General features: G+C 51.4%; 1 protein-coding gene across 4 annotated transcripts in view; it reads left to right on the forward strand.

Annotated features, from left to right (window-relative positions):
* Nucleotides 1-21,249, forward strand: part of ACTN4 (actinin, alpha 4) — an 87,575-nt gene that overhangs the window by 61,742 nt on the left and 4,584 nt on the right. For 3 of the 4 annotated variants that reach the window (XM_006899698.1, XM_006899697.1, XM_006899699.1), the window contains exons 4-13: nucleotides 3,259-3,345; nucleotides 4,451-4,538; nucleotides 6,080-6,158; nucleotides 7,266-7,347; nucleotides 8,073-8,158; nucleotides 12,180-12,272; nucleotides 13,674-13,904; nucleotides 14,670-14,817; nucleotides 18,382-18,532; nucleotides 20,968-21,076. In XM_006899698.1, coding sequence (XP_006899760.1) covers nucleotides 3,259-3,345; nucleotides 4,451-4,538; nucleotides 6,080-6,158; nucleotides 7,266-7,347; nucleotides 8,073-8,158; nucleotides 12,180-12,272; nucleotides 13,674-13,904; nucleotides 14,670-14,817; nucleotides 18,382-18,532; nucleotides 20,968-21,076 — 1,154 coding nt within the window. Of the gene's footprint in view, nucleotides 1-3,258; nucleotides 3,346-4,450; nucleotides 4,539-6,079; nucleotides 6,159-7,265; nucleotides 7,348-8,072; nucleotides 8,159-9,083; nucleotides 9,170-12,179; nucleotides 12,273-13,673; nucleotides 13,905-14,669; nucleotides 14,818-18,381; nucleotides 18,533-20,967; nucleotides 21,077-21,249 lie in introns of all 4 variants that reach the window. The other variant, XM_006899700.1, reaches the window with a different exon arrangement.

Consider the following 21,249-nt stretch of genomic DNA (forward strand, 5'->3'; position numbering starts at 1 on the left):
GTGGAAGTGCAAGCCCACCAACAAATGAGTGGATAGAAAAACTACAGTGAATTCACACAATGGAATACTATGCAGCACTGAAAAACAATGAACTCGTGAAGCATTACACAACGTGGTGAGCCTGGAAGACATGCTGAGTGAAAGAGCTGAGTCACAAAAGGACAGATACTGCGTAACACCGCCGTTATAAAATAGGACTGACATGGGGGGTAGAGGGAGAATAGGAAAAGAGTAGGTAGGTGGATTATGAACACTACATTAGAACAGGTGAGGGGAAGAACTGTCTCAAAGGAATATATGATTAGGCATTGTATGTTTGACAACCATCTGGAACAGGAGGTGCATGGCAAAGTGGATGGGGGAGGGGGATGGAGAGGCAAAAGGAAATGTGCAAGAATGAATCCATGAAAACCCAACCTTTGTGGAAACGTTAATTAAAATTTCAATTAAAAATATAATTAAAACAAACAAAAATTCCAAAATCCCAGTTGAGGCCCTGAAAGGTTTCTGTCCCTGTGAGGATCTTCCCTTTTGGTGGGACTCCAGGCTTCTTGCTTCTCAGAGATGCTTTCACTTCACTCACGTGCTAGTATGTGCACACAGAACAGTTAGAGGAGAGACCCATGGCAGTGAATCTGTATTCATTTGGAGAAAAACTGGACCTAAATATGCTCTGTGCTCATTCCAAATTGGTTTGCTTTTGTAGTCTGTGATTATTGGTACAAAGTACAGAGGCGGTGGAAGACAGCCCACTGGGATAATTTCCAGGAGGCAGTGAGTTTGAAAGCACCTGAGAATACTGTCCCCACCCTACACCCCTCCATTCGGGCCAAATGGACAGAAAGTGGAGGAACAGCTGCAGGTCAGAGAGATAAAGGTGGATGTGTCAGGAGAGAAGCTGCCTTCCCAAGCCCTTGGTAAAGCCTCCTGCACTGGACCACCTTGCACTTGTACCTGCTGAGCATGAGAGCAGCAGCCTCCCCTTGGGAATGCTTGCACTCAGGAGACATGCAGCTCAGAGCTCCTGAGGGGCTGCTTTCACCCCATTGTGTCTCCTTTTACCCTGAGAAAGGACTGCCTTGCCCCTGCCCCTGCCCCTGCCTCTAATCAGCAGACTGAGTGTATTTCTTCCTGAAATGCTTTAAAGCAAAAGCTGCCCTCTGCCACTATCCTGTGGCTTTGCTGTTGAGAGCATCTCCATTGTAGCTGATGGAGCCCCTCTCGTTTTCTTTGAAGTAGGTTCCTGGGGAAAGTAGGCTCCATCCTCAGGGTGACCTTTCAGATCACACCCACTGTAGAATTTTCAGTTCTTGGGATTCAGTGAGCAAGATCTTTTGAAGATCTCTCATTGTCTCGATTACCTCTGGAGTTGGCTCCTGTGGGATCAGTGACCCTTCTCGATGGGCTCCCACAGTGCGTTTGTTGACTCTGCCCTTCTCTTACTTACCCTTTCTTCTTAGGAAGCCGCTTGCATCTGCTCTGCTAAGCCGTGGTGCAGAGGTTTTTCAAGGACTGCCAGAGGCATTCCTGTGTGATGGATTCTGGAATGAGGCCCCTTATACTTCATTCTCAGCATCAGACTGCCTTGAATAATACAGAGATAGTTTTTCTCAAAGTTGCTGAAGCAGAATGGGTCGTCCAGATCCTCCTCTGTCACTCCCACTAAAAGTGCTCTACTACAAGCTAAGTTAGTGTAGCACTGAAGTAGTACTATACTATAGGTTAAAGAACCCCGCTACCTGTCAGCTTAGCCCTGTGCCTCTAATTGCCCCTTCCTTCTGCAGCAGCTTAAGCTTTACAGAGGTGTGTCCAGGGGAGTTGTACTGATAAGGCTTGTTTGGTGGTTTGAACTAATCAGTGACTCTTCTGGAGAAAGATGGGCAGTTTCCTCCCATGTGGAGAGCATCTCCGTGATGAAGCCATTCTCCTTTCCTTTCATGTTGGTCCCTGGGGAAATGGGCTCCAGCCTCTGGGTGATAAAGCACAGGCTACCCAGATCACACCTACCTTAGATTACAGCCTTGGAAACTCAGTGAAGGGTCAGCTGTGACCATGTTTTTGGGTTACCCAGTGTAAGACATCTTTTCATTTCTTGACTGTTGCTTTCATGAGCCTGAATGAAATTATTGGTAACTCCAGTCTTTCTCCATGTATTCCTGTGTTACCATCACCGTTAATTACTATGTTACCCAGTGGTGAGAAATTTTGTTTTCTTGATGTTGAGTTGAAGGCTCTATGTTATTCTTTGATCTTCTTCAGTAAATGCTTCAAATCTTTTTTTATTTTCCGCAGATAAAGTTGTATCATAACACCTATTGCAGATGAGTCTTCCTCCCATCCCAAAGCCACATTCTTCTTCATATAGTCCAGGCATTGTAGACTAAGCTGATGATCACCCTTGGTGTTGTGTAGAGAATGCATTTAGGGGTTCAGCAGGAACTGCAGCCACCATTGGGGGAGGTGACAGTGGCTGGGACAAGAGTGTGGTGCTGCTGAAGTTGGAAGACACTGGCCATGGTTGCACTGAGTAATACTGCCACATCCACCCACTGGCTGGTAGAGGTGCCTTTCTCTTGTCAGGGCGACACTCATGTTGTTTTAATTGCAGCCAGTGTGACCAGTGGGTGCTGTGAGGAAGTGTGAACAGAGGTCCAGAAATGCAGGCCAGATGTGTGGACCAGATCTTCACACAGCAGCCTTTTTACTTTGGGTCTGAAAGAATGAGCTGGTGTGCTTGGCAAAGGAAAAGCACACACACCTCCCAGCCTAAAGGCCCTAGTTCTTCTCCCTCCACCATCACCTACTCCTGTTATAACAGAGGGTATTATTAGCAGATACGATTAAAATTGAGTGTCTTCCCAACCACTGTTAAGAAAGGGTCTCAAAAAAAAAGAAAGGGTCTCAAGAAAGGGCCTATGAAAGTGAGTTGGACAGAACATGGTTATGATAATATTCAGGAGATCTTATCAGAGCTCAACAAGGCTTTCAGGGTCCTTTGGTAACAGAAAGACTCACCTTGAACATGACAGCTCTCCTTCTTAAAGCCAGCAACCAAATTCTTGCTAGCTGCTTCGGAATAGTGCTGCCCAAAGAATGTCTAGGGGCATGTCTGTATTTTCTCCTGTCACAGGTGGTGGGGAACAGACTTTTGGTGTTGATTTCTGCATGGGGCAAGAGGAAACTACTTTTGAGAGATGAAAGCCGTCTTACTCTAGTTTCAGTCTTCTCACCGTCTACCTCACCCCTCCCTGTGTGCAGAGATTGTGGACGGCAATGCAAAGATGACCCTGGGGATGATCTGGACCATCATCCTGCGGTTCGCGATCCAGGACATCTCTGTCGAAGGTAAGAGCTGAGAACGTGCCTGCCAGCCTGCTCTCCACATTCACTTGAGTCTGGTTGAGTTAGGTTAGAATTGCTGAAGTTTTGTCTTTTGACTTTCTCTCCATTTCCTTGGTTTCACTCACAGGGACTGGCTCTTTATTAACATGGTTAAGTGGCTGGATGCAGGCCCAGGACTACAATAAGGGAGATCAATATTTTTAGCCACCAGCCACCTCTGCTATGCCCTGTCTAGTCTCCCAGACCTGGTATGCAATCCAAAGCATGTCCATTCTCCCAGCTTCCATTTCAGTGGATTCTTAACACCCACCTTGTGAAGTGGGCAGGAAAAGTTGACCTCATTTCATGCTCGAGGAATCTGAGTCACAGAGATGACTTAGTCACCCCGTAAACCGGGGTTCCTCTGAGCTCAAAGCTCAAAGCCTTCATCTTTCCACCAGACAACCCACTCTTGAATCTTTGCCTTTGTTCAAAGACCTTGTTTCAGTTCAGGGCATCCCTTCAAGCTCTGATAGGTGCCACAGGATGAGAAAAACCACCCAAACTTCAGTCTTGGTATCAGGTCATAGTGGTGACCAAACACATGTTGCTTACTGGTCATTGGACCCTCAGATTGTTAGGTCACATTGACAGACGTTCTAGGCCTCTTCTACTCCCCTGCAGTGAGGGCCACGTTTGGGCAACTCTTGATGCTAGTCTGGACCTAGTACTTAAGCTCATGGCTTAGTCTTTACCCTGTTTAGAGAGAAAGAAGCCAGTGTCAAAAGCATGTCTGAAAAGTTTGTTCTGGCAGTGAGAAGTGCAGGTTTTGCCATCAGAGCATAGGTTCTTGTTCTGACATTGTCACTCAGTGAGGTAATGACCCAGGGCAGATGACTTCCTGACATGCCTAGATCTGTCTTGGTGTTCATAGTTAGGCTCACCAGAAGTCTGACCAGCTCTAGGATGGTATAGTGAAGTGTCTGTGGTCACTACTGTTATTAGTGCTTCTGCTGTTATATGTGATGTGTTTCATCACAGACCTAACCCTGAACGTATCCTCCACCTTGGGTTGAGCTGTAAAGTTTTCATTTTGAGCTGTTGCTAACTGTCCTTGTATGTTTTATAGAGACCTCTGCGAAGGAAGGGCTCCTTCTCTGGTGCCAGAGAAAGACGGCACCGTATAAGAATGTCAATGTGCAGAACTTCCACATTAGGTAAGTGGCCAACTGGAGTGTCCCAAACCCATCTCGTTCTCTCTTCTCCCTGAGAGCTGAGAATGTGGCCACCCACCATCCACCCTCTGCATCTGTGAAATCCAACCCTCAAGGAGTCCTTCCCTGGCATTTGCCCAGTTGTCTCTGAGGAGGAGGTAGAGGCTTTTGCTGAGCTGCCCTGAGTTGAAGGCGTTAAGGCCTGGCACTCCAGGAGGCCTGATGGGAATTTTCCTTCTTCTCAAGCAGAGCAGATCTCACAAACAGCAACGAAATTTTATTTTTATTTTGACATCTCGAGATGAACCAGTTAGTAGCACTGATAATGAATTTAGTGTTGGAGCTTTAGTATCTGGATACAGAGATGAGCATGTCTCAGCTCTGCCTCAGAGCACCGAGCCTGCCCTCCTCTTGATTCGGGAGTATTGTCAGTGCCGCACGTGAGTCCGAGTATGGCACCGGCAGCATGCCTGGGGGCCCAGCGAGTTCGCCCTTTGAGCCTCTGGCATCCTTCTGGGGTGGTGCAGGGGTGGAGCACCTGGGAATTGAGGTGAGCAGGGCCTCGGGATCCACAGAGATCCTCCTGGACCCATGGCTCTCAGGGGGGTGGACCTTCTCTCTTACTGCCCTTCCTGTCTATTCTCCATTTCCTGTCACCACCTGGCTGATGGCCACACTTTCCATTCATTTACTTACTCAGTTTAGTAAATAATTGTGGAGTGCCTCCTACATACCACTAGTGGGCTACAGAGGGTCCAAGATCAAGTTTCCATCCATGGGAAGTTTATACTGTAGCAGAGGAAACCAGCAGGTAGCCAAAAGGCAAATAGACCAACAAGGTACTTCCAGATAACAAAAAGTGCTTCTCAAAGACAACAAAATAGAGTGGAGTGATAGGATATAATGGAGAAGGGGTAGGCATTCCAGCCAGTACCTGGCCAGGGATGGCCTTTCTGAGGTAATGACACCAGAAGGAGCCAGCTCTTAAAGACCCTGCGGGGAGAAGGGGCCAGCTATTGTTTTTCTCATAAGATCTCCACGTCCAGCCACACTCTGGCACTTGGCCAGCCCATGGTCTGTGGAGTGTCACCCAAAAAGCAGAGAAGCTGTGGCGTTCCCGCAGCAGCGCCACTCTAAGCCTGCCGTCTGGGGGAGCAGGGCATCCGTGTGCTGTGCTGACTCACAGTTGGCGCTTAGCATGCACTTAGACAACAGTGGGCACTGCTTGAAGTGTCTGCGTATTCAGTTATTTAATCCTCACAAGAACACTAGCCCCATTTTACACACAGAACCTGAGGAACCAGGAGATTATGTAACCTGCCCTAGGTCACAGTGGCAGGCAGTGGAGGAGTCAAAGTTCATGCCATGCCCTCTGGCTCCTGGGGACATGCTCATTGCCACTCTGCTATACTGTTTCTGCAGTGCTCTGTGTGAAATGACCTCAAGAAATGGGGACTAGTCACTGTGGGTGGTTGTCCTGGGCTGCATGGTGTTCCAGTGATACTGAAATGCCCTTCTGCCAACTTTTGTCTTTCCATCCACAGCTGGAAGGATGGTCTTGCTTTCAATGCCCTGATCCACCGGCACAGACCAGAGCTGATTGAGTACGACAAGCTGAGAAAGGTACATGTTTCGGGCTCCGCTTGCTGGGGACCCACACATTCCCTGAGTCTGATGCTCTGACTTTGTCACCTGCTTCCAGAGCTCAATGATCCTGTGCGCAGATAGGCAGGTTGGGGACTGGTATGCCTGCTTTTCCCAGACCCTAGGCCCTGGGGCAGGTTGAATGCCTCCTGTGCTCCCTTCGGTGACTGACTGTCCTCTCTGCCCTCCATGGGCAGTAAAACCACCCATATATATAGCCTGACCAGCTGTGTCTTCCCACTCCCCTTTGTAAACCTCTGCATTCTGAAAGTATGTCCTCTGCCTTGCACTGGGGGAGGAATTCTTAGCTATCACTGAACATTTCCTGCATGGGATGAGAACTGCCTCGAAGGCCTGTTCTGCCCTGTAGGATGTCACAGCTTCATGTGGGGAGGGGATAGGACAGTTAATGAAAAGCAGACTTAAAGCCATGCATGTGTGCTCAGGCTGGATACAGTGAGGGTGGAGTTGGGTGGATGGGCATCCTGGCCGGTGCGGCTAGGGACGTTCACGTGGAAGAGGAGGCAGCGCAGGGCCAGAGGGTGGGCATCTTGCTGGGACATGAACATGCACACGGGCCTCTTTGCTGGGGGTTGTGGTAAAGTGGGCTTTGCTCCTGTAAGTGATGAGCTGGTGAGGGTCGTGGTTCCAAGGGGAGAATCATTAAAGAGGTCTCAGGACAGCGAGAATGCAGGGGCCAGCCAGTCACGGTCCTCAGCGTCCTACATCCCTACCACCCTGTCAGATCTTGAGCATAATTTCTGTAGAGAAAAATTCAAGTTTTAAGACAGCAAGGCCTCTCAGATTTTTGGACATCGTAAGAAAATAGTGCTCCTGCATGTCCCTGGAATAATGGCCATAGTTGATCCCACAGGGCTTTCAAGGGGCACTTCTTTGGGCAGGAATTGGCTTTACTCAGGGTGGCCTTCCTCCCCACAGCAGTCCAAGTGGCTGAAGTGCCCACAGAAAGCTTTCCAGTCCTAGCCTCTCCTCAGCATCCTGCCTTCCAGACCAGCCCTTGTTCCCCTTTTGCTGCTGCATGCTGCCCTTATGAGGATTTTCCCACAATTGCCCCTCTTCCCCCAGGATGACCCAGTCACCAACCTGAACAACGCCTTTGAAGTGGCTGAGAGGTACCTGGACATTCCCAAGATGTTGGATGCAGAAGGTGAGCACCTCTTTTGTTTAGTCAGTACTGGTTTCCTGGGCACCTCATCTGTCTCTGCCTGGCTTCAGATAAAGGCCGCGGGCATGCCAGAGCTTTGAGTTCTCCTCAGGGGGCTGGGAGGGCAAGCAGGAAGGGCGACATTAATCGGAGTGAACTAGGACATTGGTGAGCCTGGGAGCCAGAACAAGAGCAACCTGAGTGGACCGAGCTTGTTCAAGGTGGTGAAGGGAAGGATGAGGGGGAGCTCCTTTTGTAGGGTGGATGCTGCGTCTCCAGGCCAGACCTCTGCTTGATTGGGCACGTCTCTCCCTTGAGCAGGGGTCACCTGGAAGGCTCGCTGGCTCTCGGCTTCTTGCGAACGACCACGGGCCTCTCCTCTCCCAGCCTGCCTGGGACTCTGTCAGGAGCCTGCCGCAGTGGAGTGGTGGTGTTTTTTCTCTGTTCCATCTTTGCTCCATTTCCCAGCCATGCACCACCAGCAGCCCCTTGAGGCCATTCTCAAAGAGAGGAAGTTGCCTAATTTTAAGTGGCTGTTCCCACAGCCTGGGCCTTTCTGGAGACCCTGGGAGAGGGCGGGGCTGAAGTGCGGCTGAGCCCACCCAGGTCACTAGGCGTAGCTGGAACCAGCTCCAGGGGGCCTTCTCTAGAGCTGGCTGCAGACCCTTGTGAGCGTTCTCTGCTCCACTCCCACTCCGCATGGTTTAACCCTTGTCATTCACTTGCAGACATCGTGAATACGGCCCGGCCCGACGAGAAGGCCATAATGACCTATGTGTCCAGCTTCTACCATGCCTTTTCAGGAGCGCAGAAGGTACCGGGCAGGGCCAGGCAGGCCCACCTCGCCGCCACTGCCCAATGCCGCTGCTGCCTCTCGCCTCCCATGCTCACCTCATTTCTCTTGCAGACGGCAGTGGCCTCTCTCCGACTGGAAGCCACTCCCCCGACTCAGCCCATTTTGGTTTTGCTCACAATTCACAAAATACTGAGAATTTCTTTTCTGCCAGGCCTTGAGGCTGTAGTCGTGGCAGAATCAGATAACAGTATCTATTCATGAAGCATAGATTCTAGCGAATGAGGCAACAGATAGCATCCAGCATGTCTGCAGATGAGTCCAGTCTGCACCTAGCAGCTCTCAGTAGAGAGCACAAGGAAGATTGGAGAGAGGCGGGCAGGGAGGCCTCTGTCTACTAAGGGAGTACCTATGAGAAGGGCCATTTAGGCAGAGGGTAGAGCAAGTGCAGAGGGCCTGAGGCAGGAATATGTAAACTTGGCTTGTTCAGGAAATGTCCAGAGAGGAGTAAACGAGGAGGAGAAAGATGAGAAGTGTACTTGGAAGAGGCAAGAGGCCAGGCTGAGAAGGGTTAAGGGCCGTGGGCGGCCATTCGGAATTTTCCGTGCTAGAGTGATAGGTGATGGCACATGACATGATCTTCTATTTTCATAAAGGCCGCTTAGCATTGGGACCCTCCAGCTCCAAACAAGGCCTCTTTATAGAGCCAGCTTGTCTGTCACCTACCCTGGCCTCATTTAACATAGAATTTCCCTCATTTGGACTTCAATCCTTCCCTCTACAAGACCTCACCAAGATGTGCTCACACGGGCCTGAGCGGGGTGTGGCTTCCAGTCCAGAGCAAGCGCTATTCCTCCCGCATGAGCCTAGGGCCCTGGCAACAGCCGTCCTCCCTGCATCTTTCACTCTCTCCTGCCTCTCTCTCTCTCTTTCTCTCTCTGTGCAGATATTGTAGGCACTCTGAGGCCAGACGAGAAAGCCATCATGACTTATGTATCCTGCTTCTACCACGCTTTCTCGGGGGCTCAAAAGGTGAGCTGGGGCGAGAGAGCTCCTCATGCTGTAGCTGGAGACCTGTCCTCTCACATCACCATTGCTGTCTGTGTCTGGAGACCCTGGCGTAGCTGCAGGCCACTGCAGCTGGAGGAACAGCCCCTCATGCCGACAGGGTGATGTGACCTGGTGCTAAGAGACTGTGGACAGCCTCCATTGAGTGCTCACAGCCCACATACAGAGGAGTGTCGCAGTTTCCCAGACAAGAAAACAGAAACCAAGGGTCACACCAACTGGCAGAGCTGAAACTTGAATCCAGCTTGAGAGTTTGTACTCATGACCATTCACGTCACTGCCCCCTCCCCACAGCAGCCTGGTCTGTCTTCCTGTGACGTACTGCAGGGCTTCCTGCCTGGTGTGCTGGTGTTTCTACCCCGCTCTCAGCTCCTTCCCCTCCCACGTTGCAGAATGGGCTGAGTGTGAGCAGACTCAGCCCTTCTTTGATTCTGCCTCCTGACCTAGATCCAGCCTGTCTTCTCCAGAAACCCGTGACAGTGATGTAGGCAGAAGCATTTGTTCTCAGTCGAACCTCTCCTCGAGCCTGGCAGACCTCAAGTTGATGTCCTGTGTTCCCCCCACTGCTCATCAGGGACCCTCAGCTTCCAAAATGAAGGCTCCTTGATTCCCTGGGGAGAGAGAGGCCTGTGCCCTCTGCTGATTTCCAGGGTGGCACCACACTCCCAGTGACTTGGTTTTATATAGCAAGAGAATAAAATAGCTGTTTTACTGATCACTTAGTACCAGCTAGGACAGTCTTCCAAACACTCCACTCACATGGACTCTTCAGAGAGTCCTGTTCACAACCCAGGGAGAGGGTGCAGCTGACCCACTGGCAGGGGCCAAGTTAAGTTCCGAGTTGGAAAGCCACTCCTGAGGTCACAGAGACTTGTCCCTTTGTCCCCTAGAGACCGACTTCTTTAAGGCCCAAGTCCAGCAGGACCCTCAGTTCTGTGACCTTGAGAAAATCACTTTGCTTCAGTGTCCACATCTCAGAAATGGAGACACAGGTGTTTTCTGAGGATGAAGCAAGCTCAGATAGGCAAAGGGTGCCAGACACAGACAAGTGCTTCGTAGATGGGAGAGGGTCTGGGGCCGAGTAACCAGCCTGGAAGATGAGCCAGTGCAGGGGGAGGACTGGGAAGTGGTTCTTCCAGGCCTTTGTTTGCGTGAACCAGTGGTGGCCCTTCACCCACCAAGCTAGCATGTGTTTGGAGCTTGTGTTTGGGGTGTTCTCTGGTGTGCACAGACAGGGAAGGTAGAAGGGGCCCCCCATGCCAGGAGGAAAGCACATGGGAGTGGGAAGGGAAAATTCCTCACCACACACCCCAACTAACAGCATATTTACTGCTAGACTCATGTCTCTTGGCTCTTGGGCCCTGAGCCAGCTCATTGCCCTGGCTGCGTGCACTTTTCTCCCCTCTGCTTATCGCTGAAGCCTGGTGTGGTGGCAGAGGGCAGCCTTGAGGGGTTTGTGGGAGGTGCCTAAGAAGGTTGTTAGCCCCTTTGTGAGGTAAAAATCAGGACTAGGCTGTAGGGCGCTGCCCATCGTGAAGAAAAAGGCTGGTCTCTGCTGAGGTTCTTCCAGCCCCAGGTCGTTCCCCGTTGACCTGCACCGACTGCTGGAATAGCTTTGTAATGCCTTATGTAATTGCTGTCATTTTCCTAGAAACAGTCCAGTCTTCTCAAAGAGCTTTTTCTGTGGCTTATTTTGTTTGATAGCCTTGGTGTCAACGTTCAGGCCTAAAACCAAATATACCCATTTCTGACTCAGTTTAGTCACTGAGATTTCATCCCTTTGTTTTTTAGTGCCCTCTCTCATGCGTTCATCAGCCCCAAGCAGCTGCAGCACTGGCTCCTGCGGCTCAGCAGTGAGGCTGAGCGCCCCAGCCCCAGCCCCAGCCCTATCCCTATCCCCAGCACAGTGATTTGGGTTTGGGCCTCCAGTTGACTCCTGTCCAGTTAGGGGACAGGAACTAAGCTCAGTGATGCTTTGGCCTTGGCTGTGCTTCTTTGACTCATTTGAGGTTGAATGTTCACCGCTGAAGTGCTCTTGAATCCCCCAGTGAAAACTGTTGCCTGCGTGGTGACTTTTGGCATGTTGCTACAGCATGAGGGGTATGTCATTGTACAAATCATGGCCAGTCCCCTCCCCTCCACCTATGCAGGACACAGTGTGGACGGGAGAGTGTCTGTAATAGCTGGGTCCAGAGCCGTCTCCCTAGCCGCTCTGTTTTCCTCCCTGCTACTCTGTAGACCCTCTTCACTATTTCTGTTCCTGTTCTGTTGCCGTTCCAACTCCTCTTCTTGGATCCTTTCTGTGCTTCCTGAAAGGTACCTGGTCTTTCCTCTCTGTGTGACATCCTCACCTCCTCTTCCTTCATCTTCTCCTCCTCCACACCTGTGTTTGCCCCCAACATTACAAGGTAGGGTGTTTTCCTGTGTTCTTGTCCACTCTCTCTGCTAGCACCCCTTCTCTAAAGCCCTGATGCTCCTTGTCTACAGATGTAGTTCTGCCCACAGAAGCTCCTTGACGGGAGGGGGTCAAGTGCACCCTGCTTGCACACTGGCCACCAGGCTCCTCATTGTGCGGTTCCAGCATGTCCCCAACCCCTCTCCAGCCTCCACTAGCTCCTGACTCCCCTGAAGCCTGTCTTCCATCACAGGGGAGACTTTTAAGGCCTTTGCTGAACATAGAGAATTTCATTGAGCCTCACTCAACCCTTCTCTTTGTGGGACACTAGGTGGCCTATTGATCCCATTTGCGAGCACTTCCAGGAGTTCAGGTGGTTGAGAGGTCCAGTTGTTTGGGTTAGGAGCACTTAGGCCCCCAGTAAAGGCTGTCAAAACATAGGCTGTTCTTTGGAGGGTGCTTCTTCTCCTTGCCCCTCTTCTGGGGAGTTCCTGTGAGGGTTTTGAAGTAGCCAGCTTTCAAAAGACATTGACTGTCTCCAGCCCCCAGGCCATTATGACTGTAATGTTCCCTCCACAGGCTGAGACTGCTGCCAACCGGATCTGTAAGGTCCTGGCTGTTAATCAGGAGAATGAACACCTGATGGAAGATTATGAGAGGCTGGCCAGCGATGTAAGTGTCCTGCCACTCCTGCAGTGGCCCTGCCAAAGCTAAAAAAACCCCTCACTTCTGCCAAAACTTAAAAAAAGTCACTACTTTGTTCCTTTGGCTAAAGGCCATTGTGATACCTGCAGAAGGAAGAGCAAGTACGGCAAGGCTTTTCTAGAAAGGTCATAAGGCTGTGGAGCACTCCAGTGACTTTCACAAGAGGGTGACTTTCAGGCTGATTTCTCAAGAGGGTGTCACTATGCCACCTGGCTCCTAGGGTCTTCAACTTGAGTTGTTACTCAAGGATAGAGTTTCCTGAGTACTCCACTGCTTTATGGTCATCTGGAGAGCTTACAGAAAATTCCCAACCTCCTGCCTTGCCTCTGGAGACTGCAGTAGAGTGGACAGGGTGATAAGAACAAAGAAGAAACAGACCGAGAGAGGTTTGGACACCATTGTGGCTAGAGGACCAGAGAGCTGGGGTGCCCGCTAGGCGGGCTCCACTCGTTAACCTGAACCATAATACTTTGAGACTTTTCTGTGCTTTTAAAGATTTCAGATTTAAAACTTCTAAAACAAATGCATGTGCCCTACATAAAGTAGTTGGAAACTATTCCTCTAGAACCACTAGTTCCTAGGCAGGAGATTTTATGGACCAGGAAAATTTTAAAAAGTGTTTAATAGCTAACCTACAGTTACCAACTTTCAGTTTTGCCCAGTTAAGGATATTAAAAAGAGAAAAACTACATGTGTTACCATTTTTCACCCCCCTCCCCCCTTTAAAGGTGAAAAAGCTGTACCTTACAGCCATAACTTATCCCAAGAAAGGACTCACACATTGTGACTTGCACACAGGGGTACCTCTGCCCTGGATTTGCTCATTTTGCCAGAGATTGGCTTCTGGAAGCCATTTCTCCAAGCATATCTGGGGTGGAAGATAGCTGAGATAACTTTCCTGGAATGATTTTTAAAATGTCCAAGTTGCTTGCTGCTTCCACCCTTCCTCAAGTGACTTACAAAAAGACAAGTTCATTTATTTTCTAATTTTGTATGTTACAGGCCTTACGAAGGGCACTTGCCACCCTAGCATGAATTAGCCATTCATTCCAGTCCATGCCCTCAAGACAGGCACTTCCACTCTAAACAAGACTAGAGTCTCAGTCGCTCTTGGGTTCAGTACAGATGGTGGCAACTGGTTATGTGATAGAGAGCAATGGTGAAGGCCTCTGAGAAGAGGCACATGTGTTGAGGCAGCATTTTTTCATTCTAAGGAGAGGAAGACCAAGAGAAAAGACACAAAAGGAAGTAACCAGAGAGTGGCACAATAGTTCTCAGAGATAGGGCTGGGCAGCACCGATGTTCTCAGATAGGTCCCTCTGACAACAGCCTCTGCAAAGACTCCCCTGACCCCTTGTGGGCCTGCAGCTCCTAGAGTGGATCCGGCGTACAATCCCCTGGCTGGAGGATCGTGTGCCCCAAAAGACTATCCAGGAGATGCAGCAGAAGCTGGAGGACTTTCGGGACTACCGGCGGGTCCACAAGCCACCCAAGGTGCAGGAGAAGTGCCAGTTGGAGATTAACTTCAACACGCTGCAGACCAAGCTACGCCTCAGCAACCGGCCCGCCTTCATGCCCTCTGAGGGGAAGATGGTCTCGGTAAGAGCCGGCCCGGGTCCTGCGTCCTTGCCAGAGGGGCAGTCCTAGAATAGCCCACAGTTGGGCCAGCTTAGTCTGTCTTTTGTCTTGTTTTCATTTTTTTGTGATAAAGATAGCAAAACCTGTAAAAGTTACAATTTATTAAAGTAGAAATCGGTCAGAGATGGAACACCCAAATATCTTTCACTTAAATGAGCATTAGGAAAGCGGTACATCTGCACTCTCTTTAAACAAGGCCATCCCACTGAATGCCACCTTTCACAGGTTTCACCGGGTAACAGAAAATACCACTGTGACCCTTTTTATGTTTTCACTGAGGTTTGTTGACATCAGTCACCTTCACCATGTTGCGTGGCCCTCACTACTGTTTATTCCCAAAAGTTTTTCAGCACCCCAAGCAGAAACTCAGTATCACTCAGCCTGTTTAAAACACTACTTAACTTTTCGTCTGTGCATCTGCCTACTTCTGAGTACTTCTTATGGTGCTATACAGAGCCATGAAGTGTTTTGGGCCTCCTTCCCAGGAGAAGGATGATATACCCAGGCCAGTTACCTTCCTACCTTCCTGCATTTGTTCACTGTCTCAGCCTTTGTCTCATTCATTTCCATAGAACTGATGCACCTGCCCTGGGCTTGGCCATGTGTGGGTGCAAGGATGTAGTAGCCAAGGAAGGGATAGATGTGACCCCATCCTCCGTCGGGAGGCACTTCCTCCTGGTTGCCCTGGCCCCTCACTACAGCCTTGCCCTTTTGCTGTCTTTGCAGGACATCAACAATGGCTGGCAGCACCTGGAGCAGGCCGAGAAGGGCTACGAGGAATGGCTGCTGAATGAGATCCGCAGGCTGGAGCGGCTTGATCACCTGGCAGAGAAGTTCCGGCAGAAGGCCTCCATCCACGAGACCTGGACCGATGGTAGGGTGCCCCAGCTCTCCCCTCCCTCATCTCTCTCGCTCACATCCACGCATGCAGTGCCCCTTTTGCACTGGGTCTGTTTATTAGGTCCTGTTCCTTGCTTCAAGGATCCCTGGTAGTATCATTACGTATTGGACTGCTAACAGAAAGGTCAACAGTTCAAAACCACCAGCCAGTCTAAGAGAAACAGGCATTCTCCTTTCATAAAGATTACAGATTCAGAAGCCCAATAGAAGGTCATCGTGAGTTGGAATAGACTTGAGAAAGGTGGATTTTTCCTTCCTGTTATTTTCCTGCTTTAAAAGAGCTCTGGTGGTGCTCCGATTAAGGCTGATGCTAAGCCGCTAACTAAAAGTTGAACGGTTTGAATCCACCTGCTCCTCTGAGGGCAGGGTGAAGAAGTCTGTCTCTGAGTCCTCGGAAGCCCGGGAGCGTCTGCTCTGAGACAGAACCACCTCAGTGGCAGTGAGTTTGGTGGTTTTCATTACCTGCTTCCTGGATACTGGACTGGAAGAGGAGCTGCCCTGAATTCATCCACCACCGGCAGTGAGAGGTAGTCTGGGGCCAGGCCCTCCTCACTGCCCCTGCCTGGCTTACCAAAGTCTGGTCACTGGGAAGTGACCCTGATACACCTTTCCCCTACCCCTGTTCCCTCCCAAACCCAGGCACATGGGAGAGAAGTCCAGGACCCTTTGTGATTTGAACTTATCCATGCCGAGGGTTTTGCCTGGACAGCGTTTGTCTTCACAACCATATTTGTTCAGAGCAAGGTGAAGGACCTTGTCTTTGCCCTTGGGACTCTTTCTCACCTTCCACCCTATCCCAGAGCCTGCTTTTGGACGCCTGGCCCCTCTGGAAGGTGGCATCTCTCCGAAGAGCAGCTCTCCTCTGACTTCTGTTTCTCAGAAGTTCTGCAGCTGCCTGTTCCTTTGGCTTCAGATGTTGAATTCCTTCACATCCCTGGCCCTTGGTTTGGACCCACATCATGCTCAGATTTCAGATCCTGGGTGCCTGAGAGCCCTCAGAAAACTCGCAGTGCCTGGGAACACCTCCTGCACAGCTGCATCTCTGCCTCACTGATTTCACACTTGTGGATTTTGAAGTGCAGCTTCTTCTTCCCACCCTACTACCCCCATGAGAGCCTCACTGAGCCTCAGGGGGCTGCTCCAGCCTTCCTTCAGCCAGGTGTGTAGGCATGCTGCCCCAGTTCTAGCCAGATGCTGAGACCGCTGCCTAATGACCCTTATACGGTGAGACCCTTATAGAGGTGGCAGAGACTGTTCTAAGGAGCCCTCCTTACCCAGGCCCACATTTGCCCTGTCCCTGGTGGCAGCCCATCTTCATGCTCTTCTCACATCAGCCAGATGGCTCAGCCCAGCTGTCCTGCAGCAGCTGCCAGATCCAGAGCAGTGCCTAACCCCGCCTGTGCCAGAAGAGGCACACAGACAGATGGAAGGACTGAAGATGAGTGTGGAGTTTCATGCAGGGCCAGGACTACAGGCAGCACCCTCGTGCTCTGCAGAGCTGCTGTCTGCTCTGCCCCCTCACCTGGAGGAGCCGTGTGGCTGGGGTGGCATCTTTGGCTCATTCATTCAATCGGCAAACGTCTGCTGAGCCTTTTTATGCCTAGCCCTATGCACAGTAGTTTCTTGGGCAGATAAGGCCCCTGCCCAGAAATGTCCTGAATGCTGTGAGTCTTCCAGATCTCTTGTCCTGTGCAGACTTCACCTCTCCTTATCCATAAGTCATGTTTCCATCCTTCCACAGGCTTTTGCCACTATCTTCATGGCTTTCATGGCCCACGCTGTCAGCTTTTTCCTTCCATCTGAGGGCTCACGAGGCTGAGGGGTGGGCATGATGGTCCACTCGAGTGTCTTCCTTGGGATTGCATTTCAGGACAGGCCTTCTTCACGTGAGAGTGTGTGAGGTTAGATCAATCATGGACTAAAGCCTGACTGGTTTAACAGTCTCCACTTGCCCCATTCCACCTCTACCCACCTGGCACCCGCCTCCTCTACAGGTGTTCTGACATCTTGTCCTGGCCCTCGTTTTCCAGTTGCTCCAGGCAGGCATGGCCACTCTCATTCCAAAAACTGAGACCTTCTTCTCTGGGCACCCAACTACAGAACTGGAGGATAGACTAGCCTGGACCCTGAGTTCTTCCCTGACCCTCTGTGCCCCGAGCCTCCTCAGCCTTGGAGCCTGGGGGGAGTTAGTCTCAGAGAGCTGACTTGCGTCACCATCCTTACAGCCTGTGTGAAGGAGGGTTCCAAGTGGATGCTTCTCAGAGGAACTTGGATTTATAGAGGAGAACAACAAAAAGTCCCTCCTCTTCTGACCATTACTTGGCCTAATCCAAGGCTTCTGTGGACATCGTCCACTTTTCCCAGTTTCTCCCAGTTTACCCTTCACTGGCTGCCTTGCTGAAATGCTGTTAACAGTGGAGAGAGGAGTAATCAATCCTCTCTGGTTCCCATCCTTGGGAGGAAGCAGTTAGGAGAGGGGAGTTGTCAGCTTGCATTTGTGGTTCAGCCTCCTGCTCGTGGGCCAGGGCAGCAGGGCCAGTGGAGTTGGGCTCCCAGACTGCCCACCTCTCAATTGCCAACGCCAGTCCCTATCCCTGGGGCAAGTGTTGGTGCCAGCCAGATGAGTCTGGGAGTGGCCGAGATGAGGACAGCACTGGTTGTGTGCCTACCTTTCTCCAGTGCTAGAACCAGCACAGCCCCTGCAGCATTGATGCTGGTGTTTGCTCCTCTACAGACCAAGTCCCTTTTGATCTCCTTCTTGCTGTCTCGGCCAGGATGCTGGGGGGTCACCTGCCCTAGTGCCTTGGCAGTGCTGACGGGAAGGCTCTTGAGCTGCCCAGACCCTCCAGGGGAACAGGTAGAGCAGGATGGCATCTTTGAAGCAGGGCCCCATGAGAGCTGTGGTCCTGACCCATTTTCCCTGAGGGCTGTTTTCCCCTCATGTTCCCTGCAGTACCTTCACTTACTGCACTCTGGGATGTGTAATTAGCCAGGCTCCAGGGCTAATAACAGTGTTCCTCCCTCCCTTCAAGTGTCCTATGCCCCTGCACGTGGACAGCCCTTAGAACAGAGGACAGTACACAGATGTGTGATCGGACCCCCACTCAGAGGGAGCCTGGCCTTGAGGTGCAGACGCAGGCCAGGCTCTCAGAACTCTGAGGACAGGGCACCTCCTCACCCCTGAGGAGGCATCCGCTCCTTTTTCCGTTTTCGCACCCTCTAGGAACTGTCTGCAGCCTTGATACTCAACATCTTAATTCTTGGGGTTTCTTTCTCATAAAACATGCTGTGTTTAGAAGAGGCTGTTTAATTGGGAGATCTGTGTGTGGTCCCACGGTGTCCTTCAGCTCCATCCCAGCTATTGCTGGGCTTAGAGATCTCTGGAGGACAAGGACAAGGAAGGATGTCTTGGAAGTTTCTTGGGTACCATCCCAATGTTGGATGTGGGTCCTCTCACCGTAAATCTCTGGGCTCCAACAGCACTGCCTTTCCACCTGGTGCTGCAGTCTGAGTGCCCCTGTCTCCATCCCCGCCCCAGGCAAAGAAGCCATGCTGAAGCACCAAGACTATGAGACGGCCACCCTGTCGGACATCAAAGCCCTTATCCGCAAGCATGAGGCCTTTGAGAGTGACCTGGCCGCGCATCAGGACCGCGTGGAGCAGATTGCGGCCATTGCCCAGGAGCTCAAGTATGTGTGGGATCATGAGCATCCTCTTGCCCCAGGGCCGAGGTGCAGCCAGCCCTGGGGGCCTGAAGGGGCTACACCCTCCACCTCCACCTCCATCACCTCTCTTCTGGTGCCTCTGAAGGGCCAGTGTGGTCGTGTCTCTTGCCCAGCCTGTCTTAACCCTGGATGATCAACATCGCTACATCTGTGTACTCTCAGCAGAGGGAAACATCGCTACATCTGTGTACTCTCAGCAGAGGGAAGTCCTGATTCTTGGCCTTCAGGGGCCTTGGGCTCCACCCCTCCTTGCTGAGCGAGGCCTGACCTGTACTGTTCCAACTCTCTCCTCCCTTGGAGAGTCCAGCACAGTGAGCCCATTGTTCTGCCAGGCCCCTTCCTTCTCTCATGCTCAGAATACATTGATTGTGAGAGTTTCCAGTCAGCCAGGCCCATTCCCCTCCCTTCCCTGCCTCAGTCAGATAAACTTGGGCACACAATTGGTATACTGAGCCTCCAGCGCCAGTGAATGTGATCTTACCCCACCAGTGCAATAGCCAGCAGCATGGAGTGCCCCAAGTGGGAGGCCAGGCTATTACTTCATGGAAAATCCACAGATCCTGAAGGGGCAGCAGGGCTCCCAAAATAGCTGTTGCTCAAAATAGGATCCATGGCTGGTACCGCCCTTCCCACAGACACCCCCTCCCCACCACAGTCCTCCCGAGTCCTGCCTGTCTCTACAGGCCTGTGCCTAGCATGTTGCCCACAAGAGCCCTGTGCTGGGGCCTGTTTCCTCTCTGACTCATTCCCCACGCTAGCTAGCTTCTGGAGGCTTCCGCATCGGCTCCCAGTGGCAGAGGCACCACCTGGCCTCCACAGGGTCGGGAGCCATAGTTCTTTCTGGAGGGCACTCGTCAGGTATCCCTCGGGGACCTTCAGCTGCTGGGATAAGACCCCTGCATGGGGCATGCCCCAGCTGAGGATAGTGGCTGACAGGTAGCGACATCCTCGGAGGTTGTGGTGAGCTGAGGGCTGGTTTCCTGGGGGAGCCCCTGGAAGCTGATTGGAGGCAAACGTGGAATGAAGTCAAGGCCAGCTGCTGCCTCAAGCACTGGGGAGCAGCCACATGAAACCCATTTGCCTGAGCTGAGGAACAGGCAGTCACATAGAACAGCTTTTTGGAGAGAAGCATCAGGTGGCTGTCTGGGGTGCTCTCTGTTCCTCCAAGGGTAAGTCAGAGCCAGGGTGGCAGTCTAGGGTGAACTTTGATTCTTGCAATGGCGACAACTCACAGAACACTCGGTGTGTGCCTACTCGTTCAACTCTGCCTCCAACCGGTGTGCTGAGGGCCAGCAGGGTAGCTTCCCCAGGGTCACACAGCAGAGGAATGGCTGCAAAGGGCATGGAGCCCAGGCCTCTGGCCTCGCGGAGCCCAGCCTCACCTGCCTCCCGCAGCCCTGCTTGCTCTCCCCATCCCCATGTCCCACTGCTCTCATCATGGGAGGCTCCCCAGGCTGGTGATGACTCCATGTCCTCTTCCTCCCTTAAGATGGTTGCACTTCTTACCCTTAAAGGTCCTTCCTGTACTATGACTCAGACTCTGTTGCTAAGAGTGTCCAAGTATCTGTCTAGACCCTAGAGATAGGAATTTTGGGACTGAGGACAGGAATGGAAGGGGCATGGGAGCATGCTGGTGGATAAGGTACCAGGAACAGTGATAGTAGCCGCACCACTAATTGGAGTCCCTGGGTGAGGCAAAAAATTAAGCACTTGGCTAGAGGTTCAAAGCAAGAGGTGCCTTAGGATATAGGCCTGGCATTTTGCTTCCAAAGATCACAGCTTTAAATGCCCTATGGAGCTGTTCTTGGCACGCACTGGGCCCCAGGAGTTGGAATCTACCTACAGCACAGTGTACCTCTGTTTACCTTATATATTTTTTCCTTAACTTTGAAAAGTGTATTATTGCTAGTAGCCTCTGACTTAGATCAAGTGTGGAATAAGGCTAAGAAATAGCATATACTTTCGTTTTCTTCCCACAGTAACTCCCCATTTCACAAATGAGAAAAATGAGATATACAGACTAGAATATTCCCCTATTCAAGGTTATACAGCTAGAAAATGAGATAGAACCAGAATTCAGACTTCGGGAATTTGGCTCTGGAATCTTTTTCTGTTAACTGCTGCATTCTCTCAGACTAAAATTGAAAAGCAGCTCACATACCAGCTTTTTCAAGGCCCAGATATGGGGAACTCGCTCCCTAGGCAGACGCATGGTGGTGAGCATGCAAGCAGAACGCTGCCCTCTGTTGATCTTGTGTCCACAATGGACCTTGGGGTCGCCTGGGCCACAGCAAGAGAGTTATCCTTGAATGTTCATTGTCCATGGGCACTAGTCAGGTGGGACACCTCTTCCTGCCCTGAGTCCTTGAAGTCTTATGGCTTCCTGCCCTTGCCCACAGTGAATTGGATTACTACGACTCCCACAATGTCAACACTCGATGCCAGAAGATCTGTGACCAGTGGGACACCTTGGGCTCTCTGACCCACAGTCGCAGGGAAGCCCTGGAGGTGAGGAGGGAGCTGTCCCCCACAACCCTGGAGCTGCTGCCCTCTGGGCTAGAGGCTGTGCACCAGGGATTCCCCCCATATCTACCCAGAGGGGCCTTTTCTGACTCCTCTGTATACAAGGCAATCTGTCCCCTACCTCTCCTCCTCACTGGGTGACCCTTCTCTCCTCCTCA

This window comes from Elephantulus edwardii, unplaced genomic scaffold, assembly GCF_000299155.1.
Source record: "Elephantulus edwardii isolate Elephantulus edwardi_28Jun2011 unplaced genomic scaffold, EleEdw1.0 scaffold00266, whole genome shotgun sequence".
In the NCBI taxonomy this organism is placed as follows: domain Eukaryota; kingdom Metazoa; phylum Chordata; class Mammalia; order Macroscelidea; family Macroscelididae; genus Elephantulus; species Elephantulus edwardii.